We start from the raw sequence: 20586 nt of genomic DNA, 5'->3' as shown, positions 1-20586 counted from the left end.
TCTTTGTTGCCTCAATGCTGTCTATGATGGCTGGATCCCAAACTATCCATATAATTTATCACCCATTGGATGATTTAGATGTTTTGGTACAAAAACAGATTGAAATACTGAAGAAAGCATCCAGCACACCATCAGATGAGATGAAAAAAGATAATAGTTAAATAACCATGTATGTATTTTGCAATCAATAGTTGAATTAAACACCCCTATTAAAGATTGGAATGCGTTTGTGTTTTCCATTCTGCCAGCATACAGAATACCAATTTTTTTTTTACATACACAGCAAAAATCCCTTGACCAAACCATATTTCCCACAAGCTTAAATTATTGTAAAACTTTTTAAGAACAAAAAGAACAAGGCACATAGTTAAAACACGTAATAAAAAGAAGAAAAAAACAAAAACAATTATGATTGATAATAGTAGTTCACATAATAATTTGTGGCTCCGGGACAGAATCAGATATGGCTTTATGCGGAAGAACTTTACCACCATTGATGTAGATCTCATCCTTAACGATGACGTCCTCGCCCAAAACTGTCACATTTTCCAGTCGCACCTTGGAGAGAAATTTAAGATTTATCAAAACATGCATACGTGGAAAGCCAAAAACGGAATTAATCAGTTACCCATCGTCCGACGACGCATTTCCATCCAACAATGCAAGAATCTAGCCATGAATGAGATTTAATTGTAGCATCGCGTAGGATAGTGCAACGCTTGACACAAACACCATCTTCAATTACGACTCCTGGACCAATAACGACGTTTGGACCTATTCTGCAGTTTGCACCAATGACAGCAGTCGGATCTACCAATGAGTTGCCGACGGCACCTGGCCCCGAATACAGCATATCAGGGTTCTTTTCACGAACTGACTTCAAGTAAAGGGTTGTGCCTGTGATGAAATCCTTCGGCTGTCCAACATCCATCCAGAATCCTTGCAACTCGTAAGCGAACAAATCGGCGTCTTTTGCCATGCACGGGAATACTTCTTTTTCTATACTCATCGGTCGCAACTAAAGAATTCAAAGATTAACTTTTTGTCTTATTTTTATTACCGATAAAACTTTTACTTCAATGCGCTTCATAATAGATGGGTTAAAGATGTACATTCCGGCGTTGATTTTGTTTGAAACAAACTCGGTTGGTTTTTCCACAAATTTTTCAATACGGCCATGATCGCTGTAGACAACTACACCATATTTCGAAGGCTCTTCCACTTTGGTTACCTATGCATTCATGGTGGAGATTATTTTAATGTAATTGGCGATGGAGAATTTTATTATTTAATTGAACTCACCACTATAGTGCCTTCTTTTCCATGTGCTTTATGGAAATCCACCATCTCTTTGAACGGAAAGTCACAAATAACATCAGAATTAAGAACGAAGAATGGTTCATCGCCGGAGGCAAGAATATCCTTGGCAAGAGCTAAAGGTCCGGCGGTTCCTAGCGGCTCAGTCTCGTGAGAAAACGTGAGCGTGATTCCCAACTATTGGCGGGAAAATGACGATAGTAGTAACCGGAAAAAAAATCAAAGTATAACTTCAAAATAAAATTATTACTTTGTCTGTTTCAGCCCTTAATTCACTCTCCATTTGCTCAGCTCTGTACGAGACGGCCAAAACAACCTGAGTGACCCCTGCTTCGAGCAAAGCCTCAATCTGATGCATCAGCATTGGTTTATTAGCAAACTCAACAAGAGGCTTAGGCCTGCTAAGAGTGAGTGGACGTAGGCGAGTTCCATAACCTCCAACAAGAATAAGTGCCTTCATTGTACCAAGTTTAACATCTTGAAAAAAAACAAAAACAAAAAATTCAGTTTGCTTGACTCAAACATACAAGAGAAATTTCATAGTAAATAATTCACAAGAAGTCTCACTATAAAAGCACATAAAATTAAATCATTCACCTCTACTGAAGAAAAACACCCACCACCAATAAGGTACCAAATAACTTTTTAAATAATTACCTTTTCCTCCCATTCTGGTGTAGATATTGCTATTTTTGTTCAAATACACAGTAAAAAGCAGATCTAATTGAGGAAAACCAAATACAAGAGGTGCACACAGTAAAACTAGATAGAACTAAAACAACACCATACACACTTTTTGGTAAAGCTATCGCTTAAGTGAAGACAAAACTCATGAATTGCTTTGAATACTAATGCACCACCAAATAAAAATGTACAATTTCTTATAAATCAATCAAATTAATTACTACTTCTTCTTAAAAAAAGGAAAAAGAACTTTTGAGAAAAAACTAAAAATGTTGAGCAATATCTTTCTGCTCTAGTATGATGTAACTACAGAGCTTTAAGAATTCTCTCAATGTATCTTAAGAAGATAATTCACTGAGTTTTCTTTTAATCTAGAAATTCATGAATTTTATCACAAACAAGCTTTAAACAAATATTCTACAAACCCTTATATAGAATTTCAAAACCAGTTACCTACATAAAGAAAATGCAGCACTCTTCACCGACTTCCAGTTTGTTTTTGCCACGTACTCAGTCACTGTGTCTTTACTCACGTAAGCTATTTTGACAGTTCAAGTTCCGTCAGTCTTACCCCAAGCCGCAGGCTGCAGACGACGCGAGTCAAATATCGATTTCTTACATATATATTTTTTTTAATTTCCCATTTTTTTTTCTTCGTATTCAAATTAGAATTAGTGCAATTTCAGATAATCAGATGAATGAATAATCAATAATATACTGCTTACTTAAAAATAAAAAAAAATAGAATCGTAGAAATAGGAAGTTTAACCACTGTAGACCATGGTTTAACACCTGCCCCTCCCGGCCTCCCCCCCTTAAGTTCTATGATGCAACCAAATGTAATGAGCTATGATCGGTAATGACGCTATTGATAACTTGAAAAGTTAGAATTCTATTAAATTTCATAATACGGTTCTAAAACAAATGATTCACATATTCCAGGACATCCCACATTCATTTAACTGGGAAATTTAAATTTGCGAATATGTAAAAAATAATATAACAATAACCGGCGATTTTGGGAGTAATTCTAACATTTTTTCTATTCAGTGTTCAACACAGATGGAGGTGTGTAGATGGATACTGTGCGATCCCAGGAACAGTCAGCTACTTTATCAGGTGACAGGCAGCTGAAGTCGAGTCCATAGACAAATTCGCGGTGATGTGCAAAAACTTCTGGCTGAAGGCGGCGTGTATCCCAGACACGCGTGGTCATGTCGTAAGAGCACGAAGCCAAAAGGTGCGCTTGATGGGGCGAAAAGCGCAATCTTTTCACAGCATACTCATGCCCCTTTGAAGAAATGCATAAATTAGGTTAGAGAATCTGTTTTTTTTTTGTTGTTTTGCTCCACTGATGATTCAAATGAAGAATTACGATTAGTTCAAAGCATGGAGCAGTGGTATTCCTTAAATCCCAAGCTCTAATCCTGCCATCTACTCCTCCAGTTGCGATGACGTTCCGGTCATATTTTGACCAGTCACACGCTAATACTTCTGTGGCATGAGCTGTTAATTTGACTACAGGCTGACCTGATTTAGTGCTATTCCAGATACATAGAGTATGATCCCCTTCAAAACAACAGAGTTAACATTGTTATTTACTTGATAATGAAAGAGGTTCTCACCTGAGACAGATGCAAAGCAATTTGGTAAATGTGGGGACCAAGTTACATTGTAGACTAGATCAGAATGACCCAAAAAAGTGCAAATGCTCTTTGTACCCTTAGGATCCCACTACATTGTTTAAAAAAAATGAATAAATACATCATCTATTAAAGTATACAATTTTCTGGAGGTACTAGTTTTATGCTTCTGTCCCATGAAGAGCTCAGAACTAGCTGTTGTTGTCTGGTTTGATTCCAGTCTAGACAACACACTTCCCTTGAGTGTTCTTTCCACACAAGTTTTGGCACCTAAAATAGGGTTACAATTTATTATTAGTGTATCTATATTAAGGAAATGTTTAATACTTCTGGAGTTTTAAGATCCCACAATTGGATTCCTCCATCACCTGATGCTGTAAGGATTATATCTGGGTGATCTTCAGCAAATGCTAAATCGAAAAGCCCATCAGTCCATTGACTCTGAACTGCTAATGTCAAGTGGTTGGTAGGACTTAAATCAAGAACGAAGAGAAATCCAGATCCTTAGTAACGTTAAAAACGATAAATAGATGATAAGCAGTCGGGATTTTTTCAATGTAATTATCAACGATGCACTTTTCTTCATGCCTACCTGACAGTCCATAATTTTGAGAAGCTACACAGGCAATTCTTCGTTCAATAAAAGGTGAAAATTTAACGGAATAACCATGGCAGTCGTTTAGAGGAAAAGATACAAGATCCATTTTGGAAATTATTGGCTTTAAAGAAATATTTTTAACAGAAGACTTCCTTTTCAATTTTCTATTACATGTCAAGTGATTTGTTTACTTGTCAATTGATTTGATTGTTGAAAAAGACTGAAAGAGCCATCTATGGGCCAATTTTGAACCAATACTAACAGCCGCCATCTACCATAAACCTGTTGAGAATTTGTACCGTTTCAAATTCTAAATAAAAATAAGAAAAAAACATGTCTCTCTTAACATTCTTGCTGCCATTTCTTTTTGCTGCGTCAATATTTGCAAATATTGATGTAGATTCAAATGGATATATATTATACTGTCCGTGCATGGGTAATCAGTTATAACCCTTTTTGTACTTTTAGAAATCAGAAGGTTTCACCTTTAATTTGCAACATTTCTGTTTTCTAGGAAGGTTTGGTAATCAAGCTGACCATTTCCTTGGATCACTTGCATTTGCTAAGGCTCTAAATAGGACACTTGCTCTTCCCCCATGGGTGGAATATAGATTTGGGGAGCCAAAATCAGTTCAGGTTCCTTCGAACACGCTGTATTATTATAAAAAATGAATTATTCCTGTATTATCCAAAAATTCATTTTCAGGTTCCTTTCTTACATTATTTTGAACTGGAACCCCTCTCAGAGTTCCATCGGGTTATCTCAATGGAAGACTTCATGGAGAATATTGCTCCTAAAGTTTGGCCATTAAACGAAAGAACATGCAAGTTTTATAATTATATGAATTACTAGGTCTGAGTATTGACTTTGAAAATCTAATGAAAAATGTTTATACCTTTTCAGCTTTTTGTTACATGGCCAGAGGTCAAGGTACAGACTGTAATGCTAAGGAAGGAAACCCTTTTGGGCCTTTTTGGGACACTTTCAGTGTAGATTTTGTTCAATCTGAATTTTATGGTCCACTTAACTATGATGTCCATCATCAAGACATGGCCAGAAAATGGAACAGCAGATACCCTATTCAAAAATCACCAGGTAGATATTACTTAAATTCCATAGTTGTTGACTTAATCATAGATAAAGAAGACTTTATTGTGACTTAATATTAACAAACTAAATTTTTTTTTTTTTTTTTTTATTTTGATCAGTTCTTGCATTTACCGGGGCCCCTGCAAGTTTTCCAGTTCAGCAAGAAAACGTTGGACTGCATAAATACCTTAAATGGAGTCGGCGAATTGTCGACCGGGCAGTTAACTTTATCCGCAATGTACTTCCTATCGGAGCATTTGTTGGTATTCACTTGCGGAATGGCGTTGACTGGGTAAATATCCCTTTTAAGGAGGGTTTTTAGTACTTGATTTGAAAGTATATTGTTCGTCTCTTTTTTTTTATTATTATTTTTCACATTTTACTTTATTTCGAATGCAGACTAGAGCTTGCGAGCATTTGGAACATAGCCCCAACTTATTTTCTGCTCCTCAGTGTTTGGGTTACCGCAACGAGTTGGGAATTGCATCGCAAGAAATGTGCTTCCCTCCGCACGATTTAATAGCAAAACAAGTAAAACTTGCTGTGAAAGATTATCACGCAAAATCAGTGTTTGTGTCTTCCGACAACGACCATCTCATTCCTTTTTTGACCAAGGCTTTAAAACGAATGGAGGTTAGTATATTTACCACTCTTTAACTTAAGTTATAATTATAAATGCCTTCTATTCAATTCAGGTTACTGTGCACAAATTAGCAAATCCTGAGCCGCATGTCGATCTGGCCATTTTGGGTCGCGCTAACTACTTCATTGGTAACTGCATTTCATCATTCACAGCTTTCGCCAAACGTGAGCGAGATGTGAATGGTTTGCCGTCTGGCTTTTGGGGATTTCCTCCGAATAGGACTGGAGCAGCCAAACAGAAGCATGAAGAATTATAACTCAAACAAAATCGAAACAAACGATCAAACAAAGTCGACATAATCTCTTGATTGTATAAACTTTACAGTGATTATATAAATGTTTACAATTTTGACTCGTTGGGTTTTTTATTCACATTCCATTTCATCCACTGCTGCAAAGCGAATCTTGTCCCCCATGTCAGGCGTTCTATGTCTAATTGAGTCGAATCTATAGGAGGTGCAATGGCTTCCACAATAGGGCCCGTGTCAACTGAATAATTTTCATTCTTCCCATTCACATTTTGCAGAATCGATAAATATTTAGGCAAATCTTCGACAGAATTTCCTGTAGAAAGTTTTTCAACAAAAGGATAAGGAAGCCACATGGCTGCATCTGTTTCGTCAGGGTCCAACTTAATTTAGAATAAGATCAGAAATATTAAGAATCAAAATTAAATGTTTTACAACATTTTCTAGATAAAATACCCTAATTTGTTCAGTCAACTCCTTAGATGACAAACTGCTATTTAACACCAAATAGATGACAATATGCTGCCTCTGAGGATCCCCAAATTCCAACTTGTGAGGGTAAACAGATTCCCATAGTCCTAGCAAATGGTGAGAAGTGTCTCTGAGCTCCAGTCCAGTTTCCTCCTTTAATTCTCTTAGTCCAGCAGTCAGTAATGTTTCTCCAGGTTCCACATGACCTCCTGGTGGTACCCAAACTCCAGGAAAAGTTCGCATGTGAGGTGCTCTTCTAGTGACAAGTACACACTGATCCAAACTAGTTAGTAAAATCGCCACCCCCATTCCAACCCCTTTATCTTTACACTCCTGGGTAAGTAAAGCTTTGTCGGTCATTTTGTGTATAGGGCATTCTGATGCATGCTTTAGAAGTACAGCATGTGGATCATCCAAAGAATTCACTTCATGTATTATAAATCCATCTTTTTCCTGGGTTAATCTAACGTATCCTGATCCTTTGTCGGCGAATCCAAAAAAATTGACAACGCATTCTCCAAAACTTGCTAAAATATGTTGGTTGGATTTTTTAAGGTAAATTGGCACTCGGGGAATTCTGGGAGTACTCATTGTAAAATGCAATGAACTGGGCTTGTCAATATCGGGGCGAACGTATGAAAAGTTTCGGTCAGGCCATATAGTATGCTAGAGTAAAGTTCATATCAAAACGCTGACAAGTGTCGATCAACAATCAATAACCACCTGCCAAAGACAATATTCCGCACAGCGCCCGACAATATGCCGCACAGACAGCAAGAATAAACTTGAAAGAGTAAAGAATAAAAATTATAAAAAAATGTTTAGAACAAATTTTAGAAATAACAGAATTCTTAAAACTGTCGACGTAAAAGTTTTTTTTTTTCAAAACAATTTTATTTGAAAGCGCAACTGCGCAAGTCATTTTGACAGCAGACGAATGTTGTTTACAAATTTACGCTACAGCTGCGTGCATCAGTCGTAAATATTGCCGAGTTTTTCGTTTGAGTTCCAATATAATTTACATCTGAAAATGCCAAAGGTTGTTTCAAGAAGTATTGTTGTTTCAGACACCAAAGATCAAGAAGAACAAGAAGAGAAACCCCTCCAATCCTATTACTGCTTATGTGGCCAGTTTACATTAATTTTGGGTAGGTATCTGGTGAGAAAATCATAGCATATTCCCAGCATTGATCAATCTTCTGTAAAAATATTTAAACAGATTCTCTCCTTGAAAAATTGCCACTGAGACAAAGGGATGGTTCACGTGTCATTGACGGTTCCAAACAAGTTAACAAGATAACCTGTGATCCTGATGAAATCATTTACATCAGACGTGAAGAAGGCATTGAAAAGCAGCATAGGTTTTGCTGCAAAAAGTAGCTTTTCATAAATTTTTGGTCAAAATTGACATTAATGTCTTTTTGATTTAGGTGTGGCCTTCAACTTTACTACAAGCATGACCCAAAAAGCAATGTAACTTTTATTATAAAAGGTGCTTTAGTGAGATCAGGTGAAGGACAGCTAAGAAGCATGTTCAATACCTTAAGTGTAGAAGGTGCTCAGAAACAACCACAGAAGACCCTGGTCACAAAACACACCAAGAACATGGTATGTTGCATAAAGATCCAAATGAATTATTGGTAAATTAATTTATATAATTACTTTTCAGGGTAAGTTTTCTTCTGTCACTGTGTCTACTATTGAAGATGAAGAGGACGAAATGGAAGAGAGGGAAGTGGCCGACTCGTACGCCAACAACGCACGAATTATTGAGAAACAGTTGGTTAGGAAAGGAGGCTTGAAACGCAAGACAGACATTCCTGAAACTGAAACACAAAAGAAACTTGTTCGAGGTACATTAATCGATAAGTAAAACTCCCCATTCTTACTATGTGACAAACTATGTCATTCAATTTCGAATTTTTGTTCAAATTTTCTAATAAAATGCTTTTGACAAAAAATTAAGCTTTTCAGTTCAATCACAAAGTCAGTTGAAAGTTTCCTTTTTCCATTTTATAAAGTGGTTCTTTTATTTTCTGTTTCGCGGCGTAGACTTAACGGTAGTACGGTACATGAATAGATAAAAAAGGATTCAATTTTAAATATTAAAAAAATCAGTGTCATGATTTGGGTCGCGATCTGTATTATTTTATCGGTTTCTGTGACGCATTTCGCTGACTTTGCCCATTTTACAAACGTCATTATCAAAAACAAAAATGTATTGCTCGTCACATTTTTATCAAATTTTAAGACGATAGCGAAACATAATTAAAAGGATATTATTTATGTATCTGAACCTACGATTTCAACAAGTCAACACACACACAATTACAACATATGTTTTTCAAATGATAATTTTTTTTTTAACTTTCTGCCGTACAAAGTGAACATGGCTATTAATTTCATAATTCATTGAAATTAACCTACGAAAATAATCTAGTTAAATAAGATTCGCAAGTCTAATCACTTTTCAACGTTTGAAAAGCTTGTATAGTGAAATCTATTAATTTTGACATTTGATGCTGTTCGTTGAGAACGGATCATAGATTACTCTCATATAATAGCACAGACGACGACTGATAAGACATATGACTACAGGGTGCGGATATTACATGTTTAGGAGCAGTGTATTTGTTTTTCATTGTTTTCCTTCTCAGCATGTACTCAAATGAACCTCAAATAAGACAAGTCTATTGCATAAACACCCTCCTCTAATCACCTCTGACTCTCTGTGTACATTTCATTTGAGGCTTTAGTTGATTGAAGGTTGAATTGTTGCCATGCAACGAGTAAATGTTGCAGTAGTGCACTTGTTGCTTTTTGCCTTTCGCCCAGGCAAAACCCTCTAGATAAAAACAAGTTTTTGTAAATGATTTGCCCAGATTGACGCACTTACTTTCGCGTCACAGTGTAGCCACAGCTACGTAAATCCACGCGTTATCTTGCGTGCCACAGGGTATGTATACATTCGAGCATGATATATTGATGAGTCCGTAATCTCAAACTTGTATGCTTCTCATGCTTCTGCTGATCTCGCAACCCCTCCCCCGTGGTGGGGGAGGGGAAATGGAAAAATGGGGCGGCTCCTGCAAACCGCAGGTGTTCTATAAAATGTCTGATACCTTCCAGCTTTGAATTGCATTGTTTTCCGCACAACAGTCAGAACAAATCATCGCGTAAAGCGGGTTAACCCTTTTCGAGCCGGTTCTTTCGAATGATTAACTTGAGTTCCAGCCTTCTGATTTTGCGGTGAAACAGTTGACAAGAGACATCACAGCACCTGGAAAACTGCAATTTACAATTTGATAATAATGTCACTGGAAAAACCACATAGCAGTTTGGATTGGTTTTGCCTGAGGGTGGCCGTCGTCTTAACGGCTTGTTGGATTCCTTCCAGTTCAGCCTTTGGCGATGTCTTCGTGGTAAGCTATTTTAGATTGAAAATACTGCTGACAATATAAATGCTCACGTTTTACTTGTTCTATAGATGAATTCGTCTCAAATCGAAATTGATTGCGTGAATTTCTGCGATACTTCTGAGGTAAAATAACTTTACTTTCTCTTTTAATCCTTGAACGACTTAAAGGATAACAAGACGCACTAACAATTATTTATAATTCGCATGAGCGTGAGATAAAAAAACTAAGATAAAAAACCTGTATAAACATTTCAAAATACAATTTATTTATGTAATTTTTTTTAAAACTGTGTAATCCGAACAGGAACTTTTCAGTTCTGATTGTCAACGTGGCTGCCGTTTCTTTGAGACCTTTAACACAGCTTCCGTGTTCGCGAAGTTTGACGACGCGGCTGCACTTCTGAGCTGCCATCAATGTAAGTGGTGTTACTTATAATGACCAATTAAACAACTCGTCTTATTTTAAATATTCTCTTATAAGCTTGCTCCGAGGCATATGGCAATGAAATGGAAAAGAAAACTGCATGCTTCGAAGGCTGTACGGATGCTCAAAAGGAATACAACAGAATGTACTCGGTAAAAATTAATAGATGTCTTTAATGCTCATTTAAAACGAGTCTAAGTTGTGTGTTCTCTAATTGTTATAGATGTCGATTGATTGGTTACATGATTTACAAAGCAACATGACTTTCTTCCAAACTTTATTGGATGTAACGGGTGCTATTGTGAACCCGAAACGATTTGTAGAAGACATTCCTTCTACTAGAAAAGGTTAGTGTTTCTTTAACAAACAATTTTTTTAAATTCGATTGTTTAAATTTACCCGTTTTTCTATTCGATTTTAGTCGTAAAAACCAAAAGCCCAGCAGCATTAGTAAACTTAAATGCTCCCTTAAAGTTTGCGCCTCAAAATACGAATGCCAAAAAAAATCTGCCGGAACAAGAAAGTGATCAATTCAGAAAACAGCAGCAATCAACCAACACAGTGCCGGAATGGATTGCTCAAAGCGCGTTTATCTTATTCACGCTTGGTGTTGTCATGCTACTGGGAACCTTTTGTTACTGCTGCTTTTTTGCGCATCTCCTCAGACGCGTAAGCATAATGAAACATAATTTCTAATTGGATAACTTTGATAACCTTCCGTTCTCTGGCTGAAGCAGAATAAAGAAATCAAAACGGACCTACCGCCCAGCTACGAACAGCTTGTCAGAAATAGCTACGTCATCGTGCAACCTTCACTGCTAAATGACTATCATCTTGTAAAAGGCGACAAACCAGAGGAATCCTGTACCATCAATTTGGATTCCGATACAGGAGCGAACAACATTTCAGACATTTATAGATCTGACAACGACGAAGTTCGTTTACCGCTTAGATATGAAACGGAAACTGCGTGAGTAAAATCTATAACGAGTGGACAGATGAAGCTGGTGTTACTGTAATATCCAGCCTAACAACTTCTGTAAATATTGTATAAATACGTATATTTATTAACAACACTTTTCCCTAAAAAGAGTAAAAGCGTTTCTTTGAGCTAATTGCTGTGTGAATTAGCTCAAACTTTCTCTTGGCATGGAACTGTTATGTACATAATTCAAATAAACCGTTAAATTTTGTCGAACTGATTTCCTGTTTAAGGTGTTTCAGTTTTGTGTCGGGATTACAATTCGTCTTCGAACCGCACGACTTGCACGAAAAATAAAAATAAAAATAAAAAGATACAGGATAACGAGTTGACTTTAGAAACTCGTCTGGTCACCTTTGTTTGGATTGTTGAGGTGAACAGGTATTGATTATCAATAGTGCTATGTCCAATCTCGATACACGTTATCACATTTTTCTAACTCGTTGTTGTAATAAAAAAAAACGGATAATAGATCTGATCTAACATAAATAGAATCAGAAAAAATGATATAACATTATATTTGTTCTTCGAGAGTATCGAGACCGTAAACATACCGTCGGTTTATTATATAGTACCAAAAAGGATAACACGCAATCCCTTCTTTTCTTTTTTGAGTTTTTTCCTTTCAAGTTTCAACGATTACCGATTACGAACCATTCTTCAGCGCTATTTCAACGTAAAATTTGTGAATTTTTTGTTATTATTAAATTTTTTATCGTTATCAAATTATACTTTTCCCAGAATTATTTAAATTATTTATATTTTTTAAAATTTGGTTTATTGATTGATAATTTCAATCAATCGAATATTTGAATTTTATTGTTTTCTTCTTTCTGTCGGATCGAGAGATACCTACGTTTGATATGGCAACTAGGCAATGCCTTATGCCGCAGCCAAACATTGCAAAATGGCGCTGAGCAGGCAACAGAACATCTCTTGAACATTTTAGGTGAGTGCATTTTTTATCGGGGATTTACAGACTTATATCATCAGCGCCGATTGTCGGCATTGATCGAAAATTTAAATGTAAATTTTTAAGTACTTATTTCACTTAAAATCTGTGGAAATTGGGCGTTTTCATTTTCTGACGAAACAAGTAGTTGACGTGCGGTGTGCACATAACGGTTTCTCTCATGTTTACATAAACTTGTTCTTCAATTAACTAAAATTTTTTATTGTCTTTTTTTCAGCTATTTAACTAATTATTATCAGAAAAATGGCAACCCAAATGGCATATTATCCTGGTGCCAATGGCATGAATCAGTCACCATTTCAATCGAGGCATGCCACTGGCCCCAGCCAGAGCCCTGCAAATGCAGGAAATAATTCTTTCCTTGGAGCAGGATTACCTAGGATTGTTCCAGGAAGTGAACCATTGAGACCACCAATTCCACCTGGTCGCCACATGTTTCATCCCTTCAATAGACCATACCCTAAGCCTGGCCAAGATCGGTCAGACTATGATTCCAAACAGTTGCGCAAGAGCTCAATGCGCAAAACTGTAGATTATTACTCTTCAGTGATTCGTATGCTAGAGGTAAATTGAGAAGCTTGTAAATACAAGGATTGCCTTTCTTCTCTTGTAGTTAGAACATGTTTATATTTTTAATATTTCCTTTAATTTATATGTTCAGAGTTTTATCAAATACAATTTGTATTTATATAGTATTATCTTGACTTAAATTTAGACAAGAGTCTGGCAGCGGGACGCCAGAGACAGGCGAAGTCTTCAACCCGACGTGTGTTATTATCCAGAAATGGTTCCTCCCTCTTGCTATTTGGATACGCCCAGCAATGCCATAACAACACGTTTTACTAAAGTAATGCATTATAGATGGAAAGCCCGATTTTGAATTATTCTATTTATCTTTTTTTTTCTTTGAATTTACCTCGAAAGGTGGCAACAAATAAAATTCGTTGTCCAGTATTTTGCCTTACTTGGACTCCTGAAGGCCGTCGTTTAATCACAGGGGCATCAAGCGGCGAGTTTACCCTGTGGAACGGCCTGACGTTCAATTTTGAAACTATTTTACAGGTATGAAAAATCCGTAAATAGTACTCCTAAGAAATAACACGGTAACGAGTAATTATTAATCTAATCCTTCTTACCCTTTAAATAGGCTCACGACAGTCCGGTCCGTAGCATGGTATGGTCCCACAACGATATCTGGATGGTGACGGGGGACCATGGCGGCTACATCAAATACTGGCAGTCAAATATGAATAACGTCAAGATGTTTCAAGCTCACAAAGAAGCCATTCGGGGCATCAGGTATTGAAACCAAAACCAAACCAAAATAAAAATCAAATTTCATTGCTGTGATACGTATAACCTCCGAACTTTTCCCAATCTTTTCTTCTATAAATGCTCATTGCCCAATAATACAAGTACGCTTGAAAGTAAAAGAGAAAAAAAAAGAAAATCCTACATACCAAGAACAACTGATCTGTGATAGATGCAACTGAGGAAAATAAAAGAGACTTCTTTTTCAACCCTCTATACGATTTTGAAGTAAAACATTTTATACGATTCGTTTATGAAACTCTGCGCACCCGATATTGCCTAATTGCAATAGGCGTATACGAGATCGAAATACTTGTCGGGACTTACGGTTAACTTTTCAAATGACCCATACTTTTCTACCCCAATTAAACTTCTTTTATCCACAAAGTCAACATTTTCAATTAATCTACCTTGACGATTATAAAACCATTTTAAGGGTATTCAATTACAATTAAAGACCCTCCACGTTTTTGTGTATCCAGTTTTAGTCCAACGGATCAAAAATTGGCCTCTTGCTCCGACGATGGAACTGTGCGAATATGGGATTTTGTCCGCTGTCAGGAGGAAAAAATTCTTCGAGGTACCCAACTAATTGTTTTGTTTTTTCTGCAAGCCTACTTCATGTCCATCAATTGTTTCCATTAGGGCACGGAGCTGATGTCAAATGCGTCGATTGGCACCCGCAAAAGGGTCTAGTCATTTCAGGCAGCAAAGACAACCAGCAACCAGTCAAACTGTGGGATCCCAAATCTGGTCAATCATTAGCTACGCTGCACGCCCATAAAAGCACAGTTATGGACGCAAAATGGAACAAGAACGGCCAGTGGCTCATCACCGCTTCCAGAGATCATTTGATCAAGCTATTTGACATCCGTCGGCTTGATCAAGAATTGCAAACTTTCCGCGGTCACAAGAAGGAAGCATCCTGTCTTTCGTGGCATCCATTTCACGAAGAACTTTTCTGTAGCGGTGGATCTGACGGAGCTATATTCTTCTGGAACGTTGGGTAATTTTGTTTATTAAGTCGTGTATTTTTCAAACCTTACCCTAACTCTTTTTCTGTTTTGCTTTGAAAACATAGAACGGACAAAGAAGTTGGTGCTATCGATCAAGCTCATGAAAGTCTCATTTGGTCTCTTGCCTGGCATCCGATCGGACACATTCTCTGTTCGGGTTCGAATGACCACACGTCAAAGTTCTGGACACGAAACAGACCCGGCGATAAGATGAGGGACAAATACAATCTCAACACGTTACCGCCTGGAGTGATGCCCGAAGACGCCGAGTTGCTGGATGACCATCACGCTCCCAATATCCCAGGAATGGGACCCGAAGACAAAGTGGAAGCAGAAGGCGGAGACGGACAACTCGGTCAGAGTAGCCTCAGTTTATTAAGCGCAGGCATGATTCCTGGTCTGGATGTGGAACCATTAGCACAAGACGTGAAACCCATCAAGAAAGTTCCGTATGCCAAACCAATTCCACGTCACTTCCAGGCACAATGGAATGAGAGCAGTGCTAGTAAGAAACCAGCCATCTTACCCACTCCCAGCCTATCGTCAGCATCGGGTGTACTGTCTGATGAAGAGGATCACGTCCTTGGTGTTGATCCCGTTGCCTTTGGAATGGAACAGTTGGGTCGCGCATCTCTGACCCTGTTCGGCCTACCGGCTAATGATCCAGAGCAGTTGCAAGAATTGCTCGACACGGCTCAGTCGTTGCCTGTTACTCAACTTCCCACTCCGACAGCTGTCATAATCGATGGCACGATACTGTCCATCGAAGCCGATTCAGAGTTAGAGAAAGCCATTCGTACTGGCGAAGAAGAGTTTAATCAGGTTCTATCTTCGATGGGCTTGAAAGTTACTGTTGAGGAGGAGGAGACTAAACCCGAAGTAGTTCCAACTGGCGAGTACAATCAAGATCGAGAATTGGACGACGACGATTTCTATCCGCGCTCTCGAACACCTGTTCTTGACGACTCTCCGGGCTACAACAGGGGTCATTCAGGAATTGGTCCAACACCAACTGGTGGTCTTCTAGGAGACTTCCCTCAGAGAGGTAATTAATTTGCATAAATGATTGTTCTGCTGTTGGCACTGTACTAAATTATTGAATAGTTGTAGAGTTTCAACAGAGGGGCCACCCTGTTCAGCCCATCCGTCATCCGTTACCACCAGGAGCTGGGCAGCAACACCACCACCATCATTTACCGCAACAACAGCAACCGCAACAACAACAGCAGCAGCAACACAATCACCACCATAATCACGGAGGCTGGCAAGGCCAACCTCCACCTCAAGGTTTGATTGAAATAGTCGAAGAAAAATGACGCAACTTGAACTTATCTGTCGGTTATTTATTTTTAGAAATGGGAAATTGGGATCGCCCACCTTTCGAACCACAACAGCAACCAGATCGCTTTCCTCCGCGACCACCTCATAGTCAGGGTCCAATGAATAGACCCTACTTCCAGCCACCGCACCATCAGGACCGATTTAATCAAAGTGGACCTCCACTTCCACCTCCAGGCAGAGGTACGCTCATGGTTTTAAGTTTAAGTAATCTAATGCAAACTAATTATGCGGATGGAAAAACAGGGAGAGGTCATCACGGACCACCAGGTGGAAATCAAGCGTGGGGTGGTCCACCACCATCTATCGATAATGAAGAAGAACTGCATTATATGGGAAATGGAGGACCCCCAATGCAGCCCATTGAAGACGACATGCGGATGGAAGGCGGTTATCCGCCTCCCCCACCTCCACAAATGAGTGATCGGCATGGCGAAGGAAACTTTGGCGGTTGGGGTCCTGGTCCCAACAACTATCGAGGGGGTGGTGAACCTCCCGGCCCTTTTGAAAGAGGCGACGAGGATTACGGTGGTAGGGGACCACCACCAGGTCATTTCGCTCCAAGCTATCCTGGACAATTCCATCCACCACCACCGCATCATCAGCCTCCACCAGGCCGTTGGAATCCAGAAGGCGGAGGTGGACGGGGAGGTTTCGGGAGGGGTGGAGGTGGTCGGCGACCTCGAAGAGGAGGATATAACAACTATTGATGAAAGAATTTCAATGCGACTGATGGATGATTTTGTATCTCTTATTTTCTCGCCATTTTTTATAAAATGTGTACAAAATTGAAAATGAATAATGCTCGCCATGTTCACGACATACCAACTGACTAACTCTAGGACCAAACAAAATTCAAACACCAAAATAAAAGGTCAATCCTCGTTGGACGTTAGCCTATTTGGAATTGTACAAGGGGCAGTCTACATCATTCATTTCAACGTAGACTGACTTCAACTGAGTATAACATTGGATGGCTTCAGTACTGCATTCGACACCGATGCCACTCTGCTTGAACCCACCGAAAGGCAATTCGACTGGTGTGACGTTGAAGTTGTTCACCCAAATTGTACCAGATTGCAAACGGTCCGAAGTTCGGTGTGCTCTTCTCAGGTCTCTGTAAAAGTGTAATCGTTAAGTTTCACAGAAATGAGATTTATTTTAGGTAAACAATACTTTGTAAAAATGCCAGCACTCAATCCGTAAGGAGTTTGATTGGCTCGACGAATAACTTCTTCCTCGGTATCAAACGGCAAAATGGTAGCGACTGGTCCAAAAATTTCTTCTTTTACAACCGTCATGTCGTCATGGCAATTGGTTAGAATGCATGGGGAGATGAAATATCCATTTTGAAAAGGATCGGGCATTTGAATTCGTTCACCACCGCACAGTTTGATGGCTCCCTGTCAGTAAATTAGAAGCGCATTGAAATTAACCAAACTTTCATTTGTATTAGAACATCACTTTACCTCTTCAAGACCTCGCGCTATATAGGCAAGAACTTTTTCAGCATGCGGTTTAGAGATGGTTGCGCCAACTTGAGTTTTGTCGTCAAGGGGATCGCCTATAACTAGTTGAGAAGTAGCTTTTACAAACTCTTTGGTGAATTGTTCAATGATGGAGCGTTGAACAAATACACGAGAACCGTTCGAACAAACCTGGAGCAAAAATAAGTTTAAAACGAGTTCTTGATTGTTTTCTCTCAAGAAATATACCTGTCCTTGAGATAAAAAATTTGCAAGAAGAGCGCCTTTGACAGCGTTTTCAAGGTCGCAGTCGTCGTAGATAATTAGTGGATTCTTTCCACCAAGTTCTAGCATAACTCTCTTCAAGTCATTAGAAGCTAGAAATAAAAGATATTATTGATTGGATTTCAAAAACTTAATACTGAACTTTAGTCCAAAATCATACGTACCGAGCTTCAATATATTTTTCCCGACTGGGACAGATCCCGTAAAAGATATTTTTGCCACATCAGGATGGCAACAAAGATTTTTTCCGGTTTCACCTGAACCCTACGTAAAAAATTCAAAATAAAGAAAATATTGTCAGTTAATTGCTGTGATTTTTACATGCCTGGACCAGGTTGAAAACACCTTCGGGAATTCCAGCTTTGATTGCAAGTTCTGCCAAAGCTAAAGCTGTCAAAGGAGTGAGTTCTGATGGTTTGTAAACAATTGTATTTCCACAAGTCAAAGCAGGAGCCACCTGTTTTTATTTTCAACTCAAATAACTGAACATATTACTTTTATTGATATCAGATTGAACTTACTTTCCAGGAACATGTCTGTAGAGGATAATTCCAAGCACCTATGCCTCCTACAACCCCAAGGCTTTCTCTTTTCACCAATCCAAATGAACTGTTAGGAAGCTGAATGTGCTTCCCACTGACTGTGGAAGCAATCCCACCAAAGTACAGAAAACAATCAGCACAGCTTTGAATGTCCAACCTGGCCTCCCAGATAGGTTTCCCATTGTTTTCCACTTCTAGTTGAGCCAAGGTTTCCTGATTTTCTAATATCTTTTGTCCCAAACTAGATATAAGTTTTCCTCTTTCAAAACCTGATAACTTAGAAGAATTGTCAATAAACATGAATATGAAAATTATGGAAAAATAGTACCAAAGACCATGATTTGTAGGCTTCTTCACATGATTTGACTGCCTTGTCAACGGTATTTGCTCCTGAGACAGCTACTTTTGCTAGAACAACACTGGTTGCAGGATTCAAGACATTTGTAAAGCCAATTGAATCAATAGGATGGGTTTTCTGTCCGTCGACAAAATTATAAGGTCCATCTTTCACAAATAACGTACTAAAATATTTCCGCGATGAAGATTTCGATCTCAAAATACATAGCTTTGAAGACGTGGTCAAATAGAACATATTTTGATTTTTCAGGCAGGTAGTGTCATAACATAAGTCGCATAAGTTTACATGAGTGTACTTGATTTCAATGTTGTGAAATCTTGACAAACACTATACTAAGTACAAACAGAGCAGACAGCAGACTGAACAGGGTCTAAGTAGTGGCGCCCCTAGCGGTGAAATTTCACTTTTGTATGCATTGACCCGTAGCTATGCATATAGTTATGAGATTTTGACCACAAGATGCGCTCTCTCCTGTCCGCTTCGTTGGGCAGGAGAGGATGGATGGAAAAGGTTATGGATGATAGGATAGCCGGCCTGTTATAGTTAAGTAGGCTATTGTTTATGACCATTGACATTTGACAATCTGAATCAAACCAAAACAAATCGTACTTGAGAATGTTTTTAATTGGTCTCACAGGGTGAATATGAGTTAATTCGTTTACTAAATAATAACATCTAAGTTTGCAATGGAAATTTCAGGTACATTTCTAGGTTTATCCATCATCCATTTTTCCATAGGCTTATTATTTTATTTTTCATGGATATCAGAACACCCTGAAATGTGCTGAAACTTTACAATAAGAACTATTTAATTTTACATGAATAATCAGAAATAATCAATTTAAATGGACAATTAAACAGGGGTATTGCTAGTGGAAAATCTACAACTGCCAATATTTTCAAGGAAAAACAAATTCCAGTGATTGATGCAGATGTCTTTGCTCGTCTCAGTAAAAACAAAATTATAATTTCACTGGTGGAGTAGTCTAGATTGTTCATTAATACTTGTTGTGCATTTTACAGTTGTAAAACCTGGGCAGAAAGCTTGGAATGAAATTCACAAGGCATTTGGAAATGATGTGTTCCTTGAAGATGGTCAGTTAAACAGAGAGGCACTTGGGAAAATTATTTTTGCTGATAACAACAAAAGAAAGATACTAAACAAAATTACACACCCAAAAATACAAAAGATGATGTTTTGGGCAGTAATAAAATATTTTTTTGAAGGTTTGTATTATTTCATTATAAAGGATTGTTTTGTTATCTATAATCTATCTGACAATTACTTCATTTAGGTCACAAGTTTGTTATACTTGACATACCCCTTCTATTTGAAACTGGAACTTTGCTGCCATTTCTTCATAAGATAATAACAGTTTCATGGTAATTTTCTCTATCTTATTATGTTTCATAATAAGCTTAGTTTCTTAAAATTTTTTTAGTGACCAAAAAACTCAACTGAAAAGGCTGATGGAAAGAGATGATTACACTGAAACTGAAGCAAACCAAAGAATTTCTTCACAGATGTCTCTTTCATTGAAGTGTGAAAGATCAGATTTTGTAGTTGACAATTCAGCAACTTTTGGTGAAACAAGAAAACAAGTGGAGAAAATTGTGTCTTACTTTCAGGCTTCAAATCATCATGTGCAAGTCCGAATTTATCTGGCAACCTGCCTAATCATATTTTTCTGTATATGTGGCTTACTATTTTTTTTGGTGTACAAGCTACTAACAAGATAAAGGGAATTGAATAGAAAATCAATAGTCTTTTCGAAGTTGC

General features: G+C 38.1%; 9 protein-coding genes across 21 annotated transcripts; 5 read left to right on the top strand and 4 right to left on the bottom strand.

Moving 5' to 3' along the window:
* Nucleotides 1-157: 157 nt before the first annotated feature.
* Nucleotides 158-2604, bottom strand: LOC124188875 (mannose-1-phosphate guanyltransferase beta-like). 6 transcript variants are annotated; one of them, XM_046581807.1, is made up of 7 exons: nucleotides 2455-2591; nucleotides 1975-2037; nucleotides 1568-1794; nucleotides 1303-1494; nucleotides 1076-1231; nucleotides 629-1018; nucleotides 158-558 (listed from the first exon to the last, which is right to left on the bottom strand). In XM_046581807.1, exons 2-7 carry the CDS (start codon nucleotides 1985-1987, stop codon nucleotides 427-429), a joined length of 1110 nt encoding a protein of 369 aa, XP_046437763.1. In that variant the 5' UTR covers nucleotides 1988-2037; nucleotides 2455-2591; the 3' UTR covers nucleotides 158-426. The 6 variants fall into 6 exon arrangements, with proteins under 6 accessions (XP_046437763.1, XP_046437762.1, XP_046437765.1 ...); XM_046581806.1 differs by having other exon boundaries at nucleotides 2459-2578; XM_046581809.1 differs by having other exon boundaries at nucleotides 1975-2003; nucleotides 2459-2573.
* Nucleotides 2605-2873: 269 nt separating this feature from the next.
* LOC124188876 (peroxisomal targeting signal 2 receptor-like) lies at nucleotides 2874-4460 on the bottom strand. The gene is made up of 6 exons (XM_046581813.1): nucleotides 4237-4460; nucleotides 3972-4147; nucleotides 3801-3914; nucleotides 3627-3735; nucleotides 3377-3570; nucleotides 2874-3292 (listed from the first exon to the last, which is right to left on the bottom strand). The coding sequence occupies exons 1-6, from the start codon at nucleotides 4346-4348 to the stop codon at nucleotides 3044-3046; spliced, it is 954 nt and encodes a 317-aa protein (XP_046437769.1). The 5' UTR covers nucleotides 4349-4460; the 3' UTR covers nucleotides 2874-3043.
* A 40-nt stretch (nucleotides 4461-4500) lies between these two features.
* On the top strand, nucleotides 4501-6326 carry LOC124188873 (GDP-fucose protein O-fucosyltransferase 1-like). Of its 2 annotated transcripts, none has more exons than XM_046581805.1 (7): nucleotides 4501-4678; nucleotides 4757-4878; nucleotides 4949-5066; nucleotides 5147-5338; nucleotides 5452-5624; nucleotides 5732-5965; nucleotides 6028-6326. In XM_046581805.1, exons 1-7 carry the CDS (start codon nucleotides 4576-4578, stop codon nucleotides 6229-6231), a joined length of 1146 nt encoding a protein of 381 aa, XP_046437761.1. In that variant the 5' UTR covers nucleotides 4501-4575; the 3' UTR covers nucleotides 6232-6326. The 2 variants fall into 2 exon arrangements, with proteins under 2 accessions (XP_046437761.1, XP_046437760.1); XM_046581804.1 differs by having other exon boundaries at nucleotides 4521-4678; nucleotides 4949-5070; nucleotides 5166-5338.
* Nucleotides 5956-7547, bottom strand: LOC124188877 (nucleoside diphosphate-linked moiety X motif 17-like). Its single transcript, XM_046581814.1, has 2 exons — nucleotides 6679-7547; nucleotides 5956-6605 (listed from the first exon to the last, which is right to left on the bottom strand). The coding sequence occupies exons 1-2, from the start codon at nucleotides 7282-7284 to the stop codon at nucleotides 6315-6317; spliced, it is 897 nt and encodes a 298-aa protein (XP_046437770.1). The 5' UTR covers nucleotides 7285-7547; the 3' UTR covers nucleotides 5956-6314.
* A 79-nt stretch (nucleotides 7548-7626) lies between these two features.
* Nucleotides 7627-8679, top strand: LOC124188878 (STING ER exit protein-like). Its single transcript, XM_046581815.1, has 4 exons — nucleotides 7627-7841; nucleotides 7913-8069; nucleotides 8124-8301; nucleotides 8363-8679. Exons 1-4 carry the CDS (start codon nucleotides 7724-7726, stop codon nucleotides 8564-8566), a joined length of 657 nt encoding a protein of 218 aa, XP_046437771.1. The 5' UTR covers nucleotides 7627-7723; the 3' UTR covers nucleotides 8567-8679.
* An 853-nt stretch (nucleotides 8680-9532) lies between these two features.
* Nucleotides 9533-11733, top strand: LOC124188867. 2 transcript variants are annotated; one of them, XM_046581786.1, is made up of 7 exons: nucleotides 9533-10115; nucleotides 10181-10234; nucleotides 10416-10527; nucleotides 10593-10687; nucleotides 10759-10882; nucleotides 10957-11204; nucleotides 11270-11733. In XM_046581786.1, exons 1-7 carry the CDS (start codon nucleotides 10005-10007, stop codon nucleotides 11507-11509), a joined length of 984 nt encoding a protein of 327 aa, XP_046437742.1. In that variant the 5' UTR covers nucleotides 9533-10004; the 3' UTR covers nucleotides 11510-11733. The 2 variants fall into 2 exon arrangements, with proteins under 2 accessions (XP_046437742.1, XP_046437743.1); XM_046581787.1 differs by having other exon boundaries at nucleotides 9536-10115; nucleotides 11273-11733.
* Nucleotides 11734-12315: 582 nt separating this feature from the next.
* On the top strand, nucleotides 12316-16979 carry LOC124188862 (pre-mRNA 3' end processing protein WDR33-like). 3 transcript variants are annotated; one of them, XM_046581775.1, is made up of 11 exons: nucleotides 12316-12466; nucleotides 12708-13054; nucleotides 13206-13337; nucleotides 13415-13552; nucleotides 13638-13789; nucleotides 14284-14381; nucleotides 14447-14807; nucleotides 14883-15862; nucleotides 15922-16104; nucleotides 16171-16338; nucleotides 16402-16979. In XM_046581775.1, exons 2-11 carry the CDS (start codon nucleotides 12734-12736, stop codon nucleotides 16863-16865), a joined length of 2997 nt encoding a protein of 998 aa, XP_046437731.1. In that variant the 5' UTR covers nucleotides 12316-12466; nucleotides 12708-12733; the 3' UTR covers nucleotides 16866-16979. The 3 variants fall into 3 exon arrangements, with proteins under 3 accessions (XP_046437731.1, XP_046437732.1, XP_046437733.1); XM_046581776.1 differs by having other exon boundaries at nucleotides 12430-12543; XM_046581777.1 differs by lacking the exon at nucleotides 12316-12466 and adding an exon at nucleotides 12475-12641.
* LOC124188864 (4-trimethylaminobutyraldehyde dehydrogenase A-like) lies at nucleotides 16886-19162 on the bottom strand. 2 transcript variants are annotated; one of them, XM_046581779.1, is made up of 8 exons: nucleotides 18777-19162; nucleotides 18428-18717; nucleotides 18232-18363; nucleotides 18071-18170; nucleotides 17871-17998; nucleotides 17625-17813; nucleotides 17332-17558; nucleotides 16886-17272 (listed from the first exon to the last, which is right to left on the bottom strand). In XM_046581779.1, the coding sequence occupies exons 1-8, from the start codon at nucleotides 18784-18786 to the stop codon at nucleotides 17053-17055; spliced, it is 1296 nt and encodes a 431-aa protein (XP_046437735.1). In that variant the 5' UTR covers nucleotides 18787-19162; the 3' UTR covers nucleotides 16886-17052. The 2 variants fall into 2 exon arrangements, with proteins under 2 accessions (XP_046437735.1, XP_046437734.1); XM_046581778.1 differs by having other exon boundaries at nucleotides 18428-18724; nucleotides 18777-19144.
* Nucleotides 19163-19291: 129 nt separating this feature from the next.
* Nucleotides 19292-20573, top strand: LOC124188866 (dephospho-CoA kinase-like). Of its 3 annotated transcripts, XM_046581785.1 has the most exons (6): nucleotides 19337-19444; nucleotides 19506-19587; nucleotides 19668-19756; nucleotides 19830-20033; nucleotides 20102-20189; nucleotides 20249-20573. In XM_046581785.1, coding segments are annotated over exons 2-6 (681 nt in total). In that variant the 5' UTR covers nucleotides 19337-19444; nucleotides 19506-19585; the 3' UTR covers nucleotides 20547-20573. The 3 variants fall into 3 exon arrangements, with proteins under 3 accessions (XP_046437740.1, XP_046437741.1, XP_046437739.1); XM_046581784.1 differs by lacking the exon at nucleotides 19506-19587 and having other exon boundaries at nucleotides 19292-19444; XM_046581783.1 differs by having other exon boundaries at nucleotides 19357-19587.
* The last annotated feature ends 13 nt before the right edge of the window (nucleotides 20574-20586 follow it).

Source organism: Daphnia pulex, chromosome 2 (genome assembly GCF_021134715.1).
Source record: "Daphnia pulex isolate KAP4 chromosome 2, ASM2113471v1".
Taxonomy (NCBI): Eukaryota; Metazoa; Arthropoda; class Branchiopoda; order Diplostraca; family Daphniidae; genus Daphnia; species Daphnia pulex.
This window is presented reverse-complemented; position numbering and strand designations above follow the sequence as displayed.